The sequence below is a fragment of the Camelus bactrianus genome, chromosome 7 (genome assembly GCF_048773025.1).
Source record: "Camelus bactrianus isolate YW-2024 breed Bactrian camel chromosome 7, ASM4877302v1, whole genome shotgun sequence".
NCBI lineage: Eukaryota > Metazoa > Chordata > Mammalia > Artiodactyla > Camelidae > Camelus > Camelus bactrianus.
Genome location: NC_133545.1, coordinates 12,191,760 through 12,216,971, shown reverse-complemented (window position 1 = coordinate 12,216,971; position 25,212 = coordinate 12,191,760). Strand labels below are relative to the sequence as shown.

The window sequence follows — 25,212 nt, the reverse complement described above, 5'->3', positions numbered from 1 at the left end:
AAGTACAAATGATTATATTGGATTTTCTATTCACAAATCCCTTTTATAAACTACTTTTTGGTCAATATTATTTCAGTGGCAAAAGTTTAGATCCTAGCCTAGACTAGTTTAATGATGAAAAAGTCCATCAGGAATACTACACATTTTAAAACAATCTTTTATGGTTGCTCTCAAAATTTTCACCTCTCCTTACCCAAAATAAAATACACTACAGAAGGCACTGCAGCCACCTTACAGGAAAGACAGATAATTACAGCCTTACAAGATCATCAGTGAAGCAGTCACACACTATCTACACAAATTACTCATAAAGTGCTCTGCACAACAAACAAGGAGTTCTTCCTTGTATTTTCTTAGGAGCCTAACAAGTCTATCTATAGTCTAAGCATCAAAAATAAAGCAAGTAAAACTCAGAAGAAATTCCTTTTCCATGTCATGTGTAAACTAGAGAAAAAAGGAGTTGATGGAGAAAAGAAGAAAAGGAAAATTCTAAAATTTTATTTTTATTTTTTAAGAGCTCTGTAAGAATCTCTCAAGAATATCCTGAGCCAGCTTCTGGGCAAAGTTTCACTTGAGATCAAGTCTATTCCCCTTTTTCAAATAAGATAGCAACCTATTCTAAAAAGAAAGGGAAGAAAAAAGTGTATCACCTTGAACTTTGTTTTGAAAATTCCAATGCTAAGCTTTCTCCATAACTGCCGAGGCAGTCCTGCACTAGAGCCTCCGGCAGGACACGCCTCTGGTTCCAGCCCAGCTCTCTCCATTCTTGGTAGAGGTAACATAAGCATGTTTAAAAGCATCTATGGGGACATATTTAAAAAGAAAAATAAACAACGCTTTTAAAAGAGAGGCAGCATCGTGCACACAAGATGCTCTTCAAATCAGCGTGAATCATTTCCATTTCTGCAAACTTCGAATTTTGTAAGATATTGCTCTGCTCATGTTAAGACTTAAGAACACACTGCTTTTCAAGCTCATTAATAACTTCAGAACATTTTCCATTTTACTGGGTCAATCTTTTACAAGTCCATGAAATTTTTAGTAGGCCTTCCTCCGAATACAAGTATTTTAGCAACAAGTATCTAATGGCAGTAAGCTTTAGTAGGCTGAGATAGCGGGGCAAGTCACAATTTGAAAACTTTAAATAATTTCTAATTCCCTGATTAATTTTATAGGTCCTATCTAATTTCTTTCAGGTCCTTGGCTACATAGCTTGGTCAGGCTAGGTACATTTGATTTGATTTACATTCCTAAATCTTGATAAGAGATTCTAGATTCATGATAAGGGAGGTACTTGCCCTTAATACATCCAGAGTCACTTTCTTTGCTACTACCACGCTTCAGCAAAGGCCAAGGGAAGTTATGACTAGGTTATATTCTCCATTTATGCAAAGATAAAGAATGAGGTTCTTAATGCCACAGCAGTTCTTTCTATAAAAACAACTGATGTTCTGCTTTACACATCCTCCCTCAGTCCCAACACACCTAAAATTGCTCTCTATTCTCTGCCTGGGGAACTAAGCTGCCAAATTTACCCAACCTTTTGAAGACCAGGCCTGGGAAAAAAGGAAGGAGAATGAATGAAGACACCACCATTTTTATTTTAGGTTGCATATTCTAGATAAAAGACTAGAAAGAGGATGGAGGATGTAGTGTAGGAGTAAGTTGGAAGAAACAATGAGATATTAGTAAAGATGTTAGTGTGGATCCAGCAAGTACCATTAATTTCAAAATTATAAATATTTGTCATTATGCTAAGACTCCCATGTATTTAGGTAGAGAAAAGGATATTGATCTTTCTTTAAAAGCTGTTTATATAACAAAAATACAATTTTCCAGGATATATAATTCTAGTGGGAAGTATTATTATATTCCAATTCAATTAAATGTGAAAATTATTTTCTTTTTAATAAAAATATAATAAACTCAGAAATTAAAACTTGTACCTTATATTTAAATTACATAAACATCTCACATTCAAAACTGTTATCAAGCAGTTTTGTAGGCTTTTAATTAGGTACTGCCATGGCATTTTGTGCCCTGGACAAAGTAGCCACAAAGGTGCTTGGTGACTGGAAGAGCTTAAGAGGAAGATATCAATTGTATTTTCCTGAGAACTTGCTACATTGCAGAGGAAAAAAAAATTGCCAAACACTTGTCTTCGTTGCTGGACCCAATGGGAAAAGAAGGCAATGTGCGCCAACACTTCCAGCCTGCCCGCCAGGCAGACCCACGGTGAGCAAGGAAACAAAGGCCGGAGACCCAGCAGGTCAGGAAAAAGATGCAGCATTCCCTTTTGCTCTACATCAAAACCTACCTCCTCCCCTCTCACCTGCCATTTAAATAAAATAGCTTCATTTTGATAAAAATTTGTCAAGGACTGAACATGCACCACACAGGAAGGGCATGCTGCATTCTTGTTCCATCCCTCAGAAATTAACCAGTGGCGGCTGGGGAAAGAGCTCCACAACGAAATCCCAGGACAGGAAAGAGAACGAGGCTTGGTGATCGCAACTGCCCCATCAGATGACCAGCCACACATTGATCTGGTGGTTAGAAGGGCAAAGTTGACTGGCAGACTTTCCAGAGCAAATCTCCCAAGCTGTAGCAGCAGTTTCGTTCCATCATGCCTGACCATCAAAAGGTCAGAACTCAGGGTCTCTCCTCTTTCTTCCTGGGAATGGGCAGACTTGTATGCACGTGGTATTTGTGTTGAAGAAACACTGGCAGCAGAGAATTCTGGTTCCTAAAACATTCTTCCCTCTTTTGTTGGATGGGAAATTCCATTCTGTTCCACACCAGCTTATGCATTGAAAATTTTGTATCTTTAAAAAGATTTGAGGAACAGAACGGTGTTTTGATGTTAACAAATTGTACGAACACAAGACTTAAGAAATAAGAGTAGATGCTCTCATGATGGTGTGGCTACTTGAAGGCTGCAAATTCTCCTGTAGAGGGAGGAGAAGAGCTAATTTTAAAAAAGTTGTCTCAAATAAACTCAAGTCACAGAAAAGCCTCACTGAAACCTCACTGAAAGGTGATTAGCTAGACATCATTAATTTAAAAGCAAAAGTGGCTGAAACCATGAAAGATGACAACTTACATAGTATATGAAGTCTGTAGATAATTTCTCAGTTGGGTTTTACATGCTATGGTTCTAATCAAGCTGAAAACAGTTCTAATGAACAAAATTTCTCAGAAACGGATGGTAAAATGTTAAGGCTGATTTGTAGAATATTTCCCCTCCAAATTACCAACTCATTTTCATTATTATAATGTCACTATTAGGAAGGAAGAAGCAAGAACTTTTTCTCATTTTGTAAAAGATAAAATTCACAGGGCAAATGATTCATATCACACATTTGACTGAAGGAAAGAAAATCCAGACCCGTCCCATTTCTAGTTCATTTCACTTTTTAAACTACCAAAAAATTACATATAGGAACACATCAGTGAACATTATTCTCAGCATAAAATTTTTTTTAAACCACAAAGTCCCTTTGAGGTACTATACTCTCTTACTGAATTTAGAGGCTTCATGCCATTATCTTCACCTACTTACTATTTTGTCCACAGCTTCTACTTGAAACTAGAGATTAGTTCCTCTTATTACATACATCATAGTTCATTTCTAGGAGTTGGCTAATAACTGACAACTATCAGAATTTAGTCAACCTTAACATCATTTCTCAGTAACAGCAGCTTCTGATGAGGATTCACGCAATCACTTATATGAATATGCTATTTAATCCAGGAATAATCTATCCATTTTCTGATTGCTATTAGATCTCAAGTGGTTACTAGAGAATATGGGCATGTCCCAATAAACAACAGACTGCTAATGACTGGCTGACTGACCCCTCAGATTGTGTGCTGATAATATTAGCAACTATTCGACTGTCTGTTATAGTTTACCAGATGCTTCACTGAATACTTTATACACATTTGCACCTGATCCTCATAATAACTCTATGAGGCAGTGCTATTATTTCTATTTATTTTATAGAGGAGCAAGCTGGCGTTTACAGTGGTTAAGCAACTTGCCTGAAATCTCACAGTGAGAAAACAGCAGAGCTGGAATGCAAAGCCAGGTGCTGATTCCAAAGTTCAAGGTCTTAACAATTAACAAGTCCCTAAACAATTTTCAATAATTAATCATTTGTTTTCCCATTCTGAATATAACTACTAATTGGACTGCAGATAGTCATACTATCTCTTTCCATCTAAGGGTTCCTTTTAACAAGCAAAATTAATCAAAGGTATTGAGTCAAAAGATCAAGGAAGGGTAAAAGATTTACCACCTCATATTTAAAGTTAAAATGACTGGGGAGTTAGACACTGATTGGGAAAAAATGCCAAATTACTAACATCTTGGAGAGTAAAACATTTAGAGCATATCCATAGGGATCTATTATGTTAACAGAGACTCTAGAAATATGTAAACATCCTTGCTACCTTTGCTTATAGTTTTAAGGTTGCTAATTTTTTCAGAAGTATTTTAATATACTTCTTTAAAGCAATTTTCAACATTCTTATGAGTGGTCACTGTATCTAGGAGAATCTAAATCTCCTTAAAGGAAGCCAATGTAAAAAAGAGGATTTACTTAACAGAAATCTTCATAAAAAAATAACTAGAATTCATCTATTAGATGAGAGAATATCAGAAAATGATAAACTCTAGGCCCAATCTTATATAACAAGTTAAAAATAATTTTAAAAAACCTTCACATGTTTCCTATCATTATTACAACTAGACACTTCATTTTGGTGTTCTACTCTACAAACTTAATTAGCCTTAATAATAAAAACACACAAAACCCCCAAAGCACAAAATCTTACCAATAAACTCCAAATCAAATACCAATAAAATGAACACTAAAGATCATTCTACCAGAGTCTACTCCTTCTACTGGAATGTGGTTCTTCTCATCATCAGTTCTTTTCATCCCAGGTCCAAGGGGGAAGGGGAATGGGAAAGACAAGAAGAACTCACAGTTTAGGGATCAATAAAACTTTCTATATATGCCCCTGAAACTACAGAGAAATTTAAATAAAAGATGGGGATAATAGGTGAAGGATCTGCTTTTGGGAAAAAAATTTTGTTTTCTTGCTTATTCCTTCTTGCATATTGGGAAATCTCTATTAGTCCACCTCCTATCCTATTTTATTTGAGGTAAGAGCCAACTTGGCTTGTGTGAAGTTATTTGAAGGGAAACATCTAGATACTCTGTAACTTAAAAAAAAAAAAAACCTCAGTATATTAATTAAATTATTAACCAAAAAATCAATTGGAGGCCAAAATGAAACTTTTTAAAAAAAATCTCCTTTCTGGTTGAGAATAACCTGAACTCTTTTTCCGTTTGACTTTATTTAGAAACAGGACAGAGAACACTTGGGAAGACCCTGTGACTTCAGATACCTCAAATACCACATTTTGTTTATATGAAAACTAAGGACTTTATTAACTGGTTTTAAGATACTACTAAATAATCACCTTTAATTCCAGAATTAAATGTATTTCAGTGGCTTTTACACATATAATTTGATAAAAATTCCTTAAGATAAAATATGCTATGAAAAATCAAATTGCTATTTTGTACACGTATCAATCCCTGTTTTAGATGTGGGGGGGGGGTAGTCATTTGAAACCAGAGTAAGTCCCATTCTTCCTTTGTGGTGAGCTTACAGGCAGTTTCAGAAGGATGAGGAATATTCTGGCACAGATACACTGGACTTCTTAAAATTCTTAGAGAAATCATCACAGGAGAAATGAAATATTTAGTAAAAGAAAAAGTATTACAAATATGTTCAATAATTCTCAAATATGATAAGACTATAACTGACAAAATGTTTTAGTCATGAAGTACCCTTTTCATTAAAAAAAAAAAAGACCATTTCCTTTAGAGAGCGATCCACTTGAGATAAAGGCCATTTAAGCCGGTGTGTTAAACAGTCACTATTTTAGAGAGGATAATTTTAATTACTGGGTTAGTATTTAAATGGCTGGTACAACAATACTGTAATATCTGAAAATAAACCTGAAGCATCTGATTAAATGCTATGATCCCTAAACTACTTAAAATCAAGAAGACAAACCTCACTCATCACTGACTTAAAACTTTTAAAATGTTACGACAAATTTTATAAAAAGGTTGCCTTCTGAAGAAAGGAGTCAACTTTAATGAAAATATCTGAGGGCTCAGGTTTTAGGAAGAAGCAGTCAGTCACAAGAGAATGAATGTCTTCTGTTTCAATTCCTTAATCAAAGAGATTAACTCTACATGTGGTCAGGAAAATAGTGTTTTTCTTATTTGGAGAACGCATCTAAAAGTCAGTATCAAACAAAACAGCAACAATAGAAAGAGACACTACCATGTTATCATTCTAATGCTTCCTATTTCTCCGGATTCGTGTTATTTAAATATTTCACCTGCTATATTTTTAATGTTCTTCCACTAACGTTTCCAGTGGGCCCAATTTGGAAAGAAGAACATTACTATGCAATATGTTGGAGGCATGTTCAAATGTCTATGGGATGCTATAATGAGATTCTGAGCAGTTCTAAGAGTTTAGCAATGCCCTCTGGCAAAGGAGACTGGTAAGGAAAGGCAGGAAAGGAGTCAAGTGCAGATGCGGGGGACTGGGTGGTGGTTAGCCTGGGCAGTGTTGGGGGAAAAAAAGAAAGTGAACAAAGGAAGAAAGATAACAGCGAAGAAAGTATACCGGGGAATTAAAAAAGACCTCTATCAATAAAAAGATCCTTCGACTCTTGTGTCTCAAAATGCCCAAACCTTTGAGCATTCCAGACACCAAGTCAATTTTGTAAAAATGTTGTTAGCTACATGCTTGCTATTCAATTTATGAATAAATAAAACCCCATCTAATAATCACCAGTAATCATATCTTTAGTGTCACTGGAGGATTTAGAAATCATGCACTCTGTTATTTTTGAATAGGTTATTTCCTTTTATGCCTTTCTTATTTTCACTTTTTTAAAACACAAGGAATGTCTTTTTCACTACTCTTTCTAAACTGGAAGTCATGAATTGATTTCTAAAAACATGAATGGCGTTATTCACCTTAAGCTACCAAATGAGGTGTAAAAGGCATGCCAAACTTATCACTGAGTAGTTTCCCTGGATGAAACCTAACTATTTAAATAAAGAAAATATTTCAAAAATTTATTTGTGGTATTTAAAGATTAAATTATCATTAGTTAAAAGTCTTCCTGGTTTTCTTCTTTACTGGCTTTCAAGAAGGATGGCATTTATGCAGGTCCTGTCTGTGTGCTCCTTGAATTGTCAGCTATATTTAAAAATCATCACAAATCCAAACTGAGATATGTAGTTAAGAGGCTGGCTCTGGTTCCTAGGCTGACTCTGAAGTAGAGATGGCAATTTCTCTGATGACAGTAATGCCGCTTCTTTTGCTTTTGATTCCCAACAAGATAGTGGTTCACAGTAAGAATACACTGACTGCCACATTATAATTATTTTCTACGCAAGAAAGTGTAAGCATTAGAAAGCGTTAAACATACTTCATACCACGGAATTTAAAAAAAAGTAAGTAGCATTCGTCTATAATAAGTAGAATGTTGCTGGGCAAAGAACATAAGGAGGACAGATATTTTATGAGACACATGGATAAGGTGATTGCTAATAGGCATCACAAAAAGGAAGTATAATATAAAGTAGTAATAATTTTTAAAAAATCCATTACCTGGTTGGTTGGCAACCAGAGATTTCTAAAAGTTCTCACAGAATTCTGTAAAGCTTTTTGAGGGGAGGAGGAAGAAATGCATTTGCAGGGAAATTCGATTTCTTTATGTGTAAGACATCCTTAATATATAAAGAAATTCTACCTAAAAACCCAAAGTTAAACCATGTTACGCATGTCAAACATGTCATTCCTTGGCAATATCTTTGGTTACCTGCACCCACAATTTATACAAAGAAATTTAATATATTGCTTTAAGGGAATAAAAGATAAGTATATTTTCCAAATTGTAACAAAAAGAAATAAGAGAAAAAATATTAATAAAAATAAGCTCATTCAATTCTACTGACTCCTAATTCTGTTCAATTTGCCTTAGTCATCACAGCCTAACCTACTGTCAACTTCCCACCTGTCAACACAGACACAGGTGCACTGCTGCTCTAGGAGCCCCTAATGGATGCCTGAGAGCTAACAACAAAAGGTGCATGCGGAAAGTTAAACTGAAGTTTAATAATTAGAGTAACCAAGTAAACAAAACAAACTTGGAACAGGAAGTAAAGCTTCTGGAAGAGGCACTGTGAATTTTTAGCAATGTCTGTGAATTTTTAAAATCTCTTCGATGTGGAAAATCTAATGCATAGGAAAAAATTATATCCAGCCTTTTTAAAAACATATATGTTCTTTTGTTCATCTTCTAAAAAAAGAATATCCTATTCACTTAAACAAATATATAAGCAAACATATGTTCACTTTCCTTTGTCCCTACCCTCCTATACTCTGTCACTTATTTAATTTTTTTCAGTGGACAGGAAACGCACCATATCCCCCTGCTTGGATGGGTGTTTTTGGAGAAGCACAAGCATACAGACTAAAATCCTCTGTCTGGAAGCCAGCCCGATTCAAGGAGGGTTCTGATGCACTGCGGTGAATTTTTGGCAATGAGCGGGCCAGCAGCTCAATAGAGGCGAGAATCTAAAAAAGGGAAAAAAAGGAAAAAAAAAAAAAAAAGAAGAAGAAGAAGAAGAATGAAAATCTAAGCGGTGTGAATCTTTAAGAGCCCCATCATTCTTTACAAGATTGCATATGAAATCTTACACTGTTTTCAGTATTATCCCAAATGCCTGGAAAAATACTAAAGAAACTGACATTTTTCCTTAAAAAAGAAAAGAGAAAATCATCAAATTACTACAGCTTTAATCTCTGTAACATGAATGGGAAAAGTAACTCATACTTAGCTTTTATTTACATTTTACAATTTTAGATCATTTGCCAACCTTGGAACAGTAAATAATAAAAAATATAAAATCAACTATATACCTATTTCTCACAGACCACAAGTCCCTTTTGGGAAGAATAGGAGCATAAATAACTAAAGCACTGTATAACTTCATAAACATAACTATTAGAGCAACTCATTCTTTAAAGAAATTTAGTAATAGGAAATGTCTTGCACAGAATTAAAAGTAGGACCCCAATGACCCAGAACGCTGGTGGTACAAGAGTAAGACATGATAGATGACAACCCATGAGTGAAAGAAAAGAAGGAAAACTCTACAAATAGACACCAATACACAAAATGTAGAAATTCAGCATATTTTTAAGGTACAAAGAAACAGGTTATGACTCTTGAAAGCATACAGCGTAACACATGCTCATACTCATGAGACAAACATGTAAAGGGCTTGGCACAATGCCTGGCATGTAGTAAGTACTCAATAAAACTTTAGCAGCCATTATTATTATTATTATGATTATATACTATATAGTAGTATTATATACATTATATACTACTATTATTACTACTATTATTTTTCTGGGCTAACAAACATTTTTTTAAGTTAAACTGTAATCTGTATAATGATTAGTATAAGAAGGCAAAGAAGTAAGCAATGTTACAAAATTTTTTAAATTATAAGCATAACACACAAATAAAAATTCAAATAATACAGAAAAGTATAAATCCTACCTTCCAGGGGTAACCACTGTTAAAGAGTCTATACTTTCTTCTGGACCTTTCCTATGCATAAACATGCACATATGAAAACAGAGCCCATCCCCACCCTCACCACCATTTAAAGTGGTATCACACTACACATATTTTTCTGCATTGCTTTCTTTTCCTTCACTGATACCCAAGCTATCTACAGAGAGATATCTTAATCTTTATTTCTTCGATTTTTACTATTACAGTTAACATTCTTGTATATATCTGAATACCTGTGGAAGCAGATTCTGTAGCATATAGCACAGATTTTTAGGAGTGGAATTACCACAGTAAAGGGTATATGTACTATAAGTTTATGGATTCTACCAAGTCCTTTCATCAAAAGGCCAAACAAATTTACATTCCTACCAACATTGTTAAAAAATTTAAAAGAAAGGCTCTTCCTCACTTTCCAACACTGTTCCTAATGCTGGATACTGTCAATCCAAGAGATGAAATCAAAACATTTCATGGTTGTGACTTTGCATTTTACAGTCACTGAATTAACATCCTGTGCTAAGTTCATTCACTATTTGTATTTAGTTTTGTGAAACCACCAGTTCATATCCTCTGTTCATTTTCTATTGACTACCTTTTACTTACTGATTTGTAGGAGTCCTTTGTATAATATAAACACTTGTTATACACACTACAAATATTTTCCTCAGTGTTTATCTTTCAATATTAATTTTACTATATAGATGTTAAAAACAGTTAATGTAGTCACACCTGCTAACTCTTTCCTTTATAACTTGTGAATTTTATCTCAACTTACTAAAGCCCTTCCTACCTTAAGATTATAAAAATGATTTCTTATTTTACAGTTTTATTTTTTTACATATAAATCTTTAGCCATTTGAAATTTATGTTTGTGTATGGTGTTGAAAAGAGATCCTGTAATAATACTTAAAGGGTTAGGTAGCCTTCAATCATCTGGAATATTCATATATGTATTTCATTTTCTGATACCATGCAAAGAAACTACTTGCATTGAGAATTATGATCATTTTGTCCCTTTTAATATCATTTGAAAAGTGGGCCTAAGGATATAATCTGCATTATTAATGTACATCAACCATATTAAATAGAAAACACTAGCACCTGGGATACGAAAAAGAGGACATGGTGCAGAGTCCTGCTGACACTGCCAATAATGCCAGTTTTTTACTTAAACCAGTGGTTTTCTGGGTTAAAACAAAACAGAACAAAAAAACTCTCCCTCAAAGGAGTTAACATAGAACTCCAATATGTAAAACATATAGATACCCAACTAGCCACTTAACCTCCCTTCCCTGCTCTGGGACAAGCCCCTGAGAGACTTGTTAAAACCACAAATTCTATCTTTGATCTTTTAGGTTGGAATAAAAGATTCACATACTCTTGTAACATTGCTTCCGTCCACGAAACCCAGCTAAGACCGGTTATTTCAAGGCATAAGGTTCACCAAGGACCAAGTCAGTAATTATGGTGGCTGAGTAATTATGGGAGTCAGCACTTTCCACTCGAAGACTGTACTGACTTACCAGGACATATTTATACAGTGCTATCAGGAACTTTCTAAGTATTATAAAACACTGACTTTATATTATAAAATCTACTACAGCAAAACTTTCTAAGCTTGTTCAGGTACTTAGTTCCACATTGTGAGGCTTATGGAAGATTACCTTGAGGCTTTAGCCTTACAACAGAAAAAGATAAAAAAAAAATGGAAAATTTCTAAGAATCAGCCACTGGCAGACAGCACCTTTTCCTTTTGCCCCAGGTGGAAATGCCCCTCAAAAAAACCTAATATGAAGGGACATGTGGAGTCTGTTTACCATCAGGTAGAATTAAAGCAGCAGTGCACAAAGTGTAGTCTGCAGAAAAACTATTTTCATACTAACACCAAGATATTATTTGTCTTTTTTATTGTCATTATTTTACAAGTGTAAGTGGGGCTTTCAGAGGCTACATGATGTAAGATACTGCAACATAATGAATGCAAAGCAGAGAATCCAGCTATCTTCTTTTTGTAGAGATTTTAAAAAGTGTAAGACAATGCCACTGTTCTCTAATTTTTTTTTGTTTAGGAAAACAATTATTTTCATAAAAAACATTATTTAACATGTAATGGTTTTACTATGTTTAAATAAATTCATAAATAAATATTTTTAAAACCCAGTTTTAATTTTTAAAATGGTATTGCCCACCTGCATAAAAGAAAGCTTGTTGAGAGTCTTCAGTAACTTCTGAGTGTGGAAAAGGGTTCTGAGATCAAAAAGCCTGAGAAGTATTAGACAACAGCAAAACCTTTCTGAGTATTTTGTATTGGGATTCTAAGTTTCTAGATGGACCACTGTTCAACCTTTATAAAATCATCTTTATGTGTTTACTCATCTGGAGTCTGCACACAATCACATGGAATCCAAATCCATGAAATACGGCTGTGTGCTCTAAAAACTGCTTAAAAATCTGCATCAGAATGTTAGTCTGTCTTTTTAGGTAACAAAGTTTTTTCTTACTTGGGGAAAGAGTGGTCTCTCATCTCTTTTCTTTTTTAGGCACTCTGCCATTAATCTCTTCATGGCTTTTGGACAGTTACTCCGTACCTTACTGAGATCTGGAGACAGATATCCTCGTCCCACCATAAAAATTATCTGGGGAGGAAAAAAAGGCAAATCATACAACCTTGTAGATAAATTAAAATATATCAACCTTGAAGCTGAAAATTACATAGACACTGAAAATTCAACCAGCTGTGCACTAATAACATGTATTTTTCTATATGTACATTATACTTCAGTAGAGTTAAAAAAACACAGTCCTACTAATACTCCGATTCCTATATATCATAGACTGTGGGGAACCAATACTTAATGTGCTGCAGGCTGAAATCTTCATGACCCCTGGACTAGTGCAAAGGTCTTCTAACTGCTCCCCATGCTTCTAGTCTCTCCTTATTCAATCTGCTTTCCCACTGATAGGGTAATCGTTCTGAAATACAGATCGGATCATGCTTCTTTTCTACTTAACTAAAAAAGCTAACCTTTTTAGTAGTTGCTTTGGCACCTGGATTTTCAATTCTTCTGTTGAAGAAACTCTAATGGGGCATTTAGTGACACAAATCTGAGAATCAGAGCCTCATCCAGACGGAAGGTGAAGCTACTGGGAACTCTTCTATTTAATAAAGTAAAAAGGCTTGTCTCCCTAGGTGCAAAGATTGACAGTTTTTCTAATATCTTATTTTTCTAAGTTCTGACTTGTGGTTCTTTTGAAAGTGGGCAGAGACAGAAGTTAGGAGTCTTAGGATTCCGGGAGGAGAGATGGGTTTTGATCTTAGGGAATAGGTTCAAAAGGGACAGACTAGAGGCTAAGGTGGAGACAGCCATTAAGAAATCCCCTGCTACAGGGAGGAACGGATGAATTTTACTAACAGTTCAGTTTGATATCCTACTCTATGTTATTTCCTGTTTGGTACTGTAATAACCCTTATTTAACTATAAGCTGATTTGCCCAAGCAACACCAAAGTGAAGGTGTGAAGTTTAACCTGTTTTATGATCTCCTCTGCCATAACTGCCCTTCTGCCACTTTACAAAATACGTACCTTTCACCCATATAATCTTTACCTATAGCACACACTGCTCCAGGGTATAAAACTGCTGGTAGTACCAAAGGGACACTTCCAAATATTAGTGTCTAACTGGGTTCTAATGAATGGGTAACAAGTCCCTTTGTAAGACAGCTGGTTTCCAATTCTTTGCTTTCAGCAGAATTAATTGAATTGTCACCTGATTATTAAAATAATTTTTAAGGACAAGTTATTGTGTAATCTTTGTTACATTACAGAAATGAATTCAAGTGACTGAGTGATATGGTGTACGGCAGAGAATTAATCTTGCCCAAAGAGAGGGTTGGCCTTTGCCTTTGACTCCTGGGAGTTAATCCCTAAGCCCTCAGAATGCCCTGCCTGATAAGAGTGTCTTTGTTTATCTAGGGGCCTTAGGCCATACCAGACAGTCTGTGCTATCAATGTGATTTATAGAAGGAGCTTTGAGTTATGTGGTATCAGCCTGACCCCTGTAGGGGCTGAAAACGAAGGTCAGCAACAGAGGTAGTCAACTGTATCCATGTGACTGAGCCCCATTAATAACTCTGGACTCCAAGGCTCCTGTGAGTTTCCCTGGTTGGCAATACTCCTGCACATTGTCACACATTGCTGCCAGGAGAATTCAGCGCTGTGCACAATTCCATCGGAAGAGGACAAGTGGAACCTCCACATGTGAAACTCTCCCGGATTCTACCCTATGTGCTTCTTCTCTTGGCTGATTTTAATCTGTATTCTTTTGCTGTAAACAAACCATAGTTGTATTAACAGTGTTCAGTGAGTTTCATAAGATAATGAATTACTGAACCTGAGAGTGGTCTTGGGGACTGCTAAACTCTGCATATGGTTATAATGAAACTCCGGACTCTTCCCTCTTCTTATTTATTTCAACAATACTTCTCAGCACTTACTTCTTAAAAATAAAACAAGAAAAAGGACTGATGCTAAGTCCCAGTTTATTCTAGCAAAAGTCATATTTATCCACAAATATATGAATGAAGAGAAAACAAAAGATCCATGTTGTTCATTAAGATAAACATTTCCAATAAAATTTTACCTATGTTTGTATATATCAAAAATTTTTGCCATTTTCATCATATATATTAACAATGATTAATAGCATAATTCAGAATTTGAAAAATAACATTCAGTGCCTAAAGTCACCAGAAAAATTTTTTTAATTCTAAATTTAAATATGTATTTTTTGTTTCAGACATAAAACGAGCTATCAATAAAAGGCTTAAAGCATAAAAATACGTTACATTAGAAAAAATACGTTACATAGAAAAAAACTCTGTGGAGGAAACAGAATACAAACAGTTAAAAAAGAGAAAAAGAGCCATGTAAGACTTCCAAAACTTAATGAAGAGGTTTTGTATTTTTTAAACAAATGATGATGATAGGTACGAAATCAGTATGACTTTTAGATTTTATGGAGTACATTTAAAAGAAGAATATAATGGCTTTTTTGGAAATGTTAATATGATACACTGGAAATTATATTCCTTGCAATTATTTAAACTTAAAGGGAAGGTCTTTCCTGGATGTAATTCATGGATAGAAAATTCAAGTTGCACTGACACTATAAAATCAATAGCTCAAGTCTGAAATTCTGGGACTGGTTATTTTCATTCTCAATCCACACTCAGCCCTCCTGGCATCCCCACCCCTTCATTCACTCCTCTGTATTGCTGGAGCACATGTCTGCTCTTCCTCAACATCACCCTCTGCACTGCCTCAACACAACTGTAAACTCTACTGAGAGCATAGCCTGTCTTTTATTCATCTTTGTATCCCTCTATATCCCATAGTGCTTTGCAAATAGTAGGTATTAAGCATTTTTTATTAAAATAATTTGCATGTTGATAAGACACTGGTACTTATTATCATGTCCTGTCCCTTGAGATCTTGTGCTTAGAATCCAGCCACCAAGCTTCCTGTGAAGAAGTCCTCATGGATAGACAGACCCATGTCAAGAAGCATTGAGGCCCCTGGCCCTTGGTCATGACTGAGCTCCCAGTTGACAGCTTACACCACCTTGTCAGGTATATGAAATGAGCCACTTTGGAAGTAGATCCTTTAATATCTAGTGAACCTACCATAAACAATACCATGTGAAACAGAGATAAACACACTGAGAGAAGCCCAAACTGCAGATTTACAATTTGTTTAAGGCACTACGTTTTAGGTGGTTATAGAGCAATAGTAACTGGAATTTATGTGAAATAATAAATGTTATCTGTTATTTTCTTTGACACAGCACTTCTGCTCCAAGAAAAGAAAGCCACGAGGGCAGAGAGTCAACATACCTAGCTTAAATGAGCACATTAATCCCAATTTAGTAGAGAAGCTGCACTGAAAGAGGGAAGAACAGAGTGATTAGAGAGAAAAACACAGTGATAAAGAGGGGGGAAAATGACAAAGCAATTTCTCAGACTTCTGGCAGTAGGTTAAGTGAAGTAAAAAGGCATGCTACTCTGCAAAGTAACATAGGGATGGCCATCCCTCAAGGAGTTAAGGAAATTGCTTTAAAGAATCTGTAAGGAATTCTTTAGTCCAATCTCTTATTTTTAATAATAGAAAAAAAAAAAAACAAACACCTAGAGAGGTACAGTGATCGGGTCACGCAGGTCATTCACGAGTTCAAGGTCTGTCATTACATCACTCTGCTTTACCCGAGTCCTGCTTTGAAATTAAGAGGCAAAACCTGCCACCTGAGACAACAGGGGTGAGCATGTAGGGAAATGGTTCTGTATTACACAGTAAAGAAGCAGTAGTCCCATCTCCCGTGATAAAAAAAAGAATATTTCTAGATTTCAAACAGAAGTCCAATCTGAGAGCCATGGGAACCAAAGTATGAGAGAAAGAGAAAGAAAAATCAAATCAAGGGGATGGATGGAACAATACTTGGGATTATTTCATTGAGTATCATTAGAGCTACTGATTCAAAAAAGGGAGTTCCATGCAAAGAGCCACTTGAAGAAAGTAGACTAGAAGGTAATGAAGCAATGGGAAGAATATAACATTCTTTTATCTTATCTCCCTTTTCTTCATCAAATACTTGGTTTCAGATGGGCAAATTCCAGAAAGCTCTAACTACACTACCAGAAAGAATTAACTAGTAAAGGCCTTACCCTTCTGTTGGTCACTCACTTACTTCTCTCATGGAGAGTAAGCCCTTGCTTTTCATTTATTATACTCCCATGGAGGACAAAGCACCTAAAATGCCAAGAAGTGGATGAGTGCAGAACTCTGGGATGCTTTTTCCCTGTTTTGGAGATAATATTACTTATTCCAGTAATATAATTTCATTATTAAAATAAGCTTATTCACTAACAAATGGATTTCATCCAGATCTTAGGTTCATAAATTTTTATTATTTGAAGCCTCCATGATAAATCAACTAAAACTAAACTAAAATTACCTCATAATTACCCTAGAAAAATAACATGCATTAGGAAAGTGAACACAGCACAGGGTATTATGCTATATGGTTGAGTTAATAAGACTATAAAAGACAGAGTACGTGAAGCTGGCCAATTAGAAACAATCTTGCTCCAAATGGCCATCATCAAATCAGTTAACTCAGTGATCTAGAATATGTCATAAGTACAGTAATACGCACAATGTTCCAATCATGTTCTTTAGCTACCATTTTGGCTCATCTGGAATCTAAGTTTCACAGAGGCTTAAAACAGATCATCAGAAGCCAGGTCTTAAGATTTGTTCTGAACACTTAAAGCTAAGATTCAACATTCTAACGCTGTGAGTATTAGAAAGACCAAACAGCAACTAAAAAAAATTAAGTTTTGTGTTGACTGAGGTAGAAATGTTGTCTTTTAAAAAGTTCTTGAAATAGAGAATCAAGACCACTGTTGCGGGCCACACAGTGATTCAGTAAGCATATACAAAGTACATGACAACTTAGATTACTTCTCTGATATCACATAATAGTTGTAAGTTCTTAGAAAGCTACTCAGAGCTATCAATAAAAAGACTGAAAGTTGACCTGTTGACCAACACACTATTAAATGGAGTAATACATTTATATATAAAAATTATCATGTCATTGGGTTGGGAGGTTATGATGAAACACATAAAACAGTCACACTTTGAAAAGATTCTTTACAATGGTGATTCTCAACTGTGTTATGTTTAGAAACACCTGGCAAGCTTATTAAAAATGCACGTGCTTGGACCCCACCCCACTGAATCAGAATCTGCTCTAGCATCACCCTTTTTTAACAAGTAATCCAGGTGATTCACATGTAAATCACAGTATGATGTATAAACACTATTTAACTGCAGTTTATATGGTCAACTGTTGTTTTCCAATATACTAACAGTGTAACTGCTACAATCAAATCTCTCTCCAGACATACACACACACACACACACACACACACACTTTTCAAATGTTAAGGTATACAGGTAATTTCAGTAAAGACAACTTATTTTTCTTGGCCAGTGTTAAAAAGCCTAAGTGAATTTAACGTGGCTAGGGTAGAGAAGATGCAGAGCTGCACGAGGCTGTGTCAATACTATGGAAGATAAGGAACAGAGAATAGGAACTCAGGAAGAGAGAAGTAAAAAATTCCCTCCTACTAGAATGCTCATCATAAAAAATGAAAGCACAGTAAGTCCCTCCATTTGCCTAGTTCAAAGATTTTAAAAATATGGAGAAAACTTTATAATTTTAAAAGGATTTGCTATAAAGAAGTTCACAGATGACTACTTGCTCAGGTAGGACAATCTATGAGAGAGTAAAAGGAACAAGGACAGATGCTAGAGTAGCAGAACTCATTCTTCTAACTGCCATGGTCAAGAGACATGAGGCATATCCACTGTCATATCTCTAGTTTCTACTCAGAAGATCAGGAGCTTCACTCCATTATAACACTTAAGCATGATGTTTCAAGGAAAGGCCTCATGTGCTGCTGTTACTGCCAAAGGACACAAAAGTTTTCTAAAGCTGGTTAACAAAAATAAGAGATCTGTCCTTCAAGCTTACCCAGGACCTAATGCTTGTCTTCTACAATGAACTGGAGCCTTTCTACAAATAGTAAAATGAACCCCAGGAGATGGTAAATATTTACCTGGTCTCTGTTGTTGATGTTTGAATAAGGTAACTGTCCAGTCATCAATTCATACAGAACAATCCCAAATGCATACACATCTGATTGAAAGCTATATGGGTTTTTATCTTGCATTCTGATTACTTCTGGTGCCTGGTAGAACATGAAGAGAAAAATATTCTTGTTTATTCTTCAAATAAGTAAAGACTGAAAACCAAACTAGTGTAGTTTCCGGAATAATGCTTTTATATCATTAAATAACTTACCTAATATGTACTCAATTCTCTTACTAATGGACAAAGGAATACAACTAATTATGAAAGATAAAGAAAAAAATGATCTGTAAACTGAGAAAGGCACTATTAGCTGAGATTCCATATACATTATTAAGATTTTATAATGAAAAAAAGATTTTATAATTTTACCAGCTGTTCTCTTTCTGCATAAAACACCATCGTTGACATTTAAATTCTTCCCAGGACTTACCCTATCAAGAATGAATTTCCACTTTCTATTCCTGACTCAGGAAAGTAATACTAGACCTCTGGTTATGAGATCTTTGGAAGCAGCACAACCACTATGTGTGCCTTAGATTCAAGTTTTCCCATTAGTATAAATGATTCTCCTTATGTGAGGGCACCCTAGACAATAATGGTAAAATTTCAAGACTGATAAACCACGATAAAGTCAAACCCCTCTCCTGCCGCCAAAAGCAGTATAAACATGCCATGGATCCTTAATTAACAAAACCAACAGACAGTAGGTAGATTTAGTAGAAGATGGTATAAAGAATCCTGTGGCTGCTGCTGCTTTGGCAAAGATACAGATCTAATCATATCTGCCACATTTTTACACATTTCAGTCACTGTATTCTACTAGATTTCTTATTGGCTGTTTACATTGATACAATAGATGACTGTTTAAATATCAGCTTACAGGAGGTTCTTTCACCTTGCATCTTCTGTACTGTTTCATTTGGAAGAAATCAGAGAAACTGCAAGGGTATTAATAAAAAGCTTGTGAAAACACTACTTTGATACCAGAACCAGGACTAACTGCAAAAAAGGATGAAAGACCTGGGACAAGATTTCTGGTTATTGTTCAGGGTAAGGCAGGACAGACTATCTCACAAGGCAGGCAATAATGGTATTCAGCCTCACCTGCAAAAGAATCACCTGTGCAGCCTTTAATCTCTCAGTATCCAGACTACATTCTAGCCCAATAATATGACATTAGAGATGGGATGGGATTCAAGCATTGCTAGTTTTTATAGCTCCCCAGATGACATTAATGTCCAACCAAGATTGAGAAGCACTGATGGAAGATGTGTGGGAGATCCAGAGGAGAGTGAAAGGATAGCGGTGGGGGGAAGGAGAAGGTTGTTACCTATTTGCTTTTGTCATACATTTTACTGATAATTGCTTTTAGCAATACAATACAAAATAAACCACATACAACTGTGATGTAATGAACAAGCCAATATACTGAGAGGCTGGTTATGATACACACATAATTCTCAAAGCCAGAATACAGTTTCTGTGATGGACAGTTGAACTGTCTTTTTAAAATTTAATTTTACCTCATTGTTGTTAATAGATGGTTTGATGAAAAGTTGTATGTGATCTATTTACAAGAAATGCATGATTGATTCTCAATTTAGTAATCTGTAAAAATTTTTCATAAAGGTTTTTTCTTCCCTAGTATGTAAATGAAAGAAGACTGAGAATACTATTGTAAATAATTTGGGGAATTACATAACCTTTGTTTTGACCAAACTGTTTTCTTCTAGTCTATGGATGTTCCATATTTGTTTCTGATTTTCCCACACTAATCTCAGATGAGATTCAGATTACATTAATTAGCTTTGTATTTATAATTATTCATTAAAACAGTTAAACATATAAAAAAGAAAAAATCTAGTTAGCTCTAATTACTAAATCTTAGAAACAGAAATGACATTAGAAATCTACTAGTCCAACCTAATGTTAAAGATGGAAAGACTTGAAGGAGGTTAAGAAATGTGCAGGTTAAGTAAGAGTCAGAGTATCAGAGTACAGACCTCCTGACTCCAAGTCCAGTGCCCTTCCCTCCACCTTGCCACTCACTGTAATGACAGTTACTATCACAAGAGATCATAGCCAAATTTTACCCTAGGCTTATCTTGACTAATTCAGAATCCTATCCTGGAATTCCCTTCTTGAGACTGCTACATAAGTTCAGGGAATTTAGGCAAATGTGGCTTTAGAACACCTTGCAACTTTTCTATTTCCATGAGGGTGTCCCAAAGTCACAGTGCAGATTCAGTTATTTAGAGTCTAAAACTGCACTAATAATTTTGAGATATCCTGTATTCAGCTTAGAGCAGTGGCTCTCAAACTTTTTGGTCTCAGGAATCTTTCAGTCTTAAAAATTATGGAAGATCCTCCAAGGAGCATCCATTTATGTGGATTATACCTATGGATATTTATCATACTAAAACTTGACTCAAAAACTGTTAAAATATTTATTAATTTGTTTAAATAATAAAACAACCATCAGATGTTCATACAGATCTCCCATACTTAATGAGAAGTAACTATATTTTCAAAAACAAAGTTTAATGAGAACAGTACTGCAATTCTTTTTGACTGGTTTAACAGCAGCCAGTTAATCACATTTGTTTATGCATTCACTATGTCGTAATGTGTTGAAGAATATGAAGAAAAATCTAGTCTCACACAGGATGACCTTGGGGACCTCTGAAAGGGTCTTAAGGACCCTTCTGAGAACTTCTGGCTTAAGAAAATGATTCCTATGACTGCCCTTGTCATAGCCTATTGAAAGTAACTGCACAGTTTTAGTTCCCTTCTTTTATAATTTCTTTCTTCTTTTCCACAAAGCAGAAATAGGAATAAAGAAAGAGAAAGAAAGAGCTATCTATACACGGCAGCACAAGGCTGACAGTGTTAAAAATCTACCTCTCATTTTTCTTTTTCTTCCCTCTTCCAGCTGCCCATAATTATACGGTTCTTTCTAGTCTAAAGGAAGTAACTTTCCAATTTAGGCTTAAATAAGACTGTAAACAGTGTCTCTCTTAAAAGGAGCAGTTCTTTTAGTAAAACCTTAATAATGGCTGCAGATCACACCTGCTTCCACTGCATATTTGTTTTTTATTGAAAGAGGGTACACAGAACATTTTGAACACAAAATATTTTAGAGGCAATTCTGAATAAAATTTAAAGTGTTTGTAAAATACACACTTTTTGTTTGAAATACACTGAAACCGGTTTCATAGTATTCGTCTTAAAGATAAAAAGTTAAAACCTATTTACATATAAAGATCAACATTGATTTTTGTAAATACTGAGAACTATGAATATACTATAGTTGAAATCTTCAGTGACTTTATGTCAGTCCAAAAATTTAATTAATGGAGAAACAGCCTCAATTCTTACCATCCACAAAATGGATCCAGACAATTGTTCAAACTGATGGGACCCACTCCATCGAGATTTCACTGTGGCTAGACCAAAGTCACCTATTTTTACTGTGAGGTCTTCATGAAGAAAAATATCTGAGGTGTAGTAAGTAAAGGAAAGCAATAGTTCTCATTTTCCTATCAAAGCAATCATGATGAAAATTTTAGGTAAGAGATCTAATTTCTACAATTCTGTATTATGATATTCTTTTTAAAAGTATAGTATTTCACATTTCCTCTGACAGTTAATAAATATGTTTTCAAAATAATTAGTTCTATTTGGACTATATGACCTGCCTTTAAGATTTCTGATGCCTGAAATGTGATAGAATGAGGTGAGATGCTTTCCAAGTTTACAGGAGACATTGAAACTTTCCCATTAGATTTTAACAATGTACGCTCAAATAGCCTCCTGGCACTGCTGGGAAAGCTGTGAAGGCTCTTCACTGGAATGAAGGCAACTGGCAGACGGAATCTTAATCTGGGTTTATGGAAGAAGAAGAAAAATTTTATTTTCCTCATCTCATTGTTATGTAACTTAGAGCCTTCAGTTACCTCTGAGCAAGGTCAGAGCACTGAAATAAACTAGTAGTTACAAAACTATGCATTTTATCATACTTATAGAACATAAGCAATCAAAGAGTCCTACTATCATAAAGATTTGACAGATTTTTTTTTGTAATGCTCAATCATTCAAAAACCAAAAGCAGGTTGTAGTACCCTGTACTACTATACTTTGGGGCAAACCCATTTATTAATTCCCTTTACAGTGTATTATTGAACATAGCTTGAAAACTGTTTTTACATAATGTGAAGACAAAATGCAGGAGAAAAGGTCAGGATGGTTTCAAACTTCGCAGACAAATTCAGAAGGATACTATTACTCTTGAGGTCTCTGTGGATGATTGACTTGGCGTGTAAGTAACTGAAAAACAAAACATCATTTTAACCTGAGTAGGGCTAAAGACTCTGGCCTCAATATCTATAGAACATATTTAGAGTTGTAATAAAGACTTATGATACAACTGCAAACTGTACATAAGAAATAATAAAACAGACTGCAAGTGAATTTAGGATTTTAGGAATATATTACTAATATGGCACAGCCAAAAGTTTTTCTATTAAAACTTTGCTTTATCTTTCACTGTTTACCAATACAAACCTTTCACTCCAGTCAAGCCTATTTATCCATGCCCCTTAAATATATCTTGCTATTTAATCCCACCTCTGTGATCAGTGCTCCCCCTCCCACACCAAATTAGCTTTCATTCCATTCTCCACCTAATCATACTTATTCTTTTAGATTGAATACATACATTCTAACTCCTGAGTAAAGCTTTCCCATGACTAACTCAACTGAAAGTGATCTTTCCCTGTTCAGTTATATAGTAATTATTTTAACAACTTAGATTCAAGTTATTTTTTTTCACTTGCCTATGTTCACTTTCTATTTAGAATATAAACTCCACTTGAATATATGAAAGTTTGATAAATTAGAACCATTTAAAAAAGTACTATATATTCTTAACGTACCTTCTTAAAACTAGCAAAGAGCTAACTTTCTATGCAATGGCCACAGTGAATCTATTTTAAAGTGGTAAGTTTAAATCATGTTACCCATAAAAACTACCTTGGGTGAGTTTATTGAGGGAAAGGGCTGTGTCCAGTTTATTTCTGCTTGTTCCCAGTGCCTGGTACAGTGCCTGACATGTGATAAGTATTCAACACATATCTGTCGAATCAACCACAGTAAGATGCATATAATGTTCTAGTCAAGGTTATTTTTCTTCATTTAATACTGGAGAGAACATAGAAGAGACTTCTGAAATTTGACAATGGTCATGAGGAAATAAATTCTGCCTTAAAATGAGACCTTAAAATCCAAATAGTATAATCAAAACTACATCATAAACACTGTTAAAAATGAAAGATTTGCAAATAAGTAAGTTTAATATGTATGCTTTCTCATCTTCAATTATATTTTGTCAGAGATCAAATTCTGAAATACTTTTTGTCAAAATTTTCATTTAAAATTACTGTTTATACAAAGTAACTCCTCCTCTAATTATTCTCTTAAATGATACTGTTTATTTCCTTCATAGTATTTATTACTATCTGAAATTATCTGGTTGCCATGACTTTTTTAGGCCCAGGGTTGATTTACTACATCACATCATCACTCTTCCATTGAAAGAAAACATGATGTCAGTTATTGGCCTTATTTGCTTAAAAAGTTCTGCCATGATATAGAAAGGTAAAAACAGATGGAGAAAAACCAGTCTCAATCAAAAGCCTTTCCAAGATGGGGAGACCTTATCCTTGTTAGGAAGAAAAGGGGATAAATGGTGATGGTGTTGGTGGTGGAACTCGGTGCTTCAGTCAAGAGATCTGGTATTTAGTGCATAGAAAAGCTGTTGGTCTTAAAAAGGGGTTGTCTCCTTTGAAATTAAAAACGACAATAACAACAAATGAGTAGAACATATGAAAATATGGAGGCATGATGAAGTTACAAGATAGGAAGATAAAGGTAGTCTTGATGGATAGTGTCAACCTGTTCAATAAATTTGATGCAAAGAAATGTAGCAAGAATAAGGTAGACAGAAATGTAACTAGAGGGTTGAGGAGAGAAAATTTCTGACCAGGAAAGTAGTAGATAATTAACAAGATATAAATATAACTGCTGAGCTAGTGATAAAACCGTAGTAGAAAATGGACAGCATAAACCTATTATAAGCAAAGCTGCATATCATTGCAACTTGAAATAACACCAACTTATCCTTGTGTAATCCTTTCTTTTTTTTACAAACTGCTTTCCTAACTTACACCTCATTTAATAACTCTCTTTCTGTAACACCTCTATAACAAAAGCAGCAAAAGAGCAAAATCCAGGTCTATATAATGGAAGGTTGGAAAAAAATGGGCTTAAATTCCCCAGCTGGAAAAAACGGGATGAGCATCATACACCAATCCCTACATCATATAATATTCCAGAGTAATTACTACCTTAAATAATTCTACATAGGTTGCCACTAAACCATCACTTCCTAAGCACCAACCAGTTACAGTGGAAGATACCAAAAACCACATAACTGGTTGAGGGTAGGGAAGGGAATAAGAATAAATTTATTTTGCTCAGATGTTACAAAAGTCTATCCATTATGTAGGATGACAAAATTGGACCTCCTTCTTACCTTTCTAAGATGTTAAGGAGAACCTTGAAAGTTTATAAATGTAGTAGGGAAGAAAAAAAACACGTTACAAACTAAATGATTATCATATTCTCTGGACAGGTATGTTTAGGAGTCTCCTCCCTTGAAGAAAAAGTCTCCACCTATAGTATCATTTAACCTTAAAGCTGGGAAACTATCTAGTAAAATTTGTTTTCTAAGCTACAGA

General features: G+C 35.0%; 1 protein-coding gene across 4 annotated transcripts in view; it reads right to left on the bottom strand.

Moving 5' to 3' along the window:
• Positions 1 to 2,689: 2,689 nt before the first annotated feature.
• BRAF (B-Raf proto-oncogene, serine/threonine kinase) overlaps positions 2,690 to 25,212 on the bottom strand; it is a 140,460-nt gene continuing 117,937 nt past the window's right edge. For 2 of the 4 annotated variants that reach the window (XM_074366915.1, XM_045510971.2), the window contains 7 exons: positions 22,695 to 22,741; positions 21,794 to 21,912; positions 18,381 to 18,512; positions 12,202 to 12,336; positions 9,683 to 9,733; positions 8,535 to 8,688; positions 2,690 to 2,948 (listed from right to left, as the gene is read on the bottom strand). In XM_074366915.1, the coding sequence (XP_074223016.1) occupies positions 2,926 to 2,948; positions 8,535 to 8,688; positions 9,683 to 9,733; positions 12,202 to 12,336; positions 18,381 to 18,512; positions 21,794 to 21,912; positions 22,695 to 22,741 (661 nt within the window). In that variant the 3' untranslated portion in view covers positions 2,690 to 2,925. The remainder of the gene's footprint in view (positions 2,949 to 8,534; positions 8,689 to 9,682; positions 9,734 to 12,201; positions 12,337 to 18,380; positions 18,513 to 21,793; positions 21,913 to 22,694; positions 22,742 to 25,212) is intronic. The other 2 variants (XM_045510973.2, XM_010947455.3) reach the window with 1 other exon arrangement.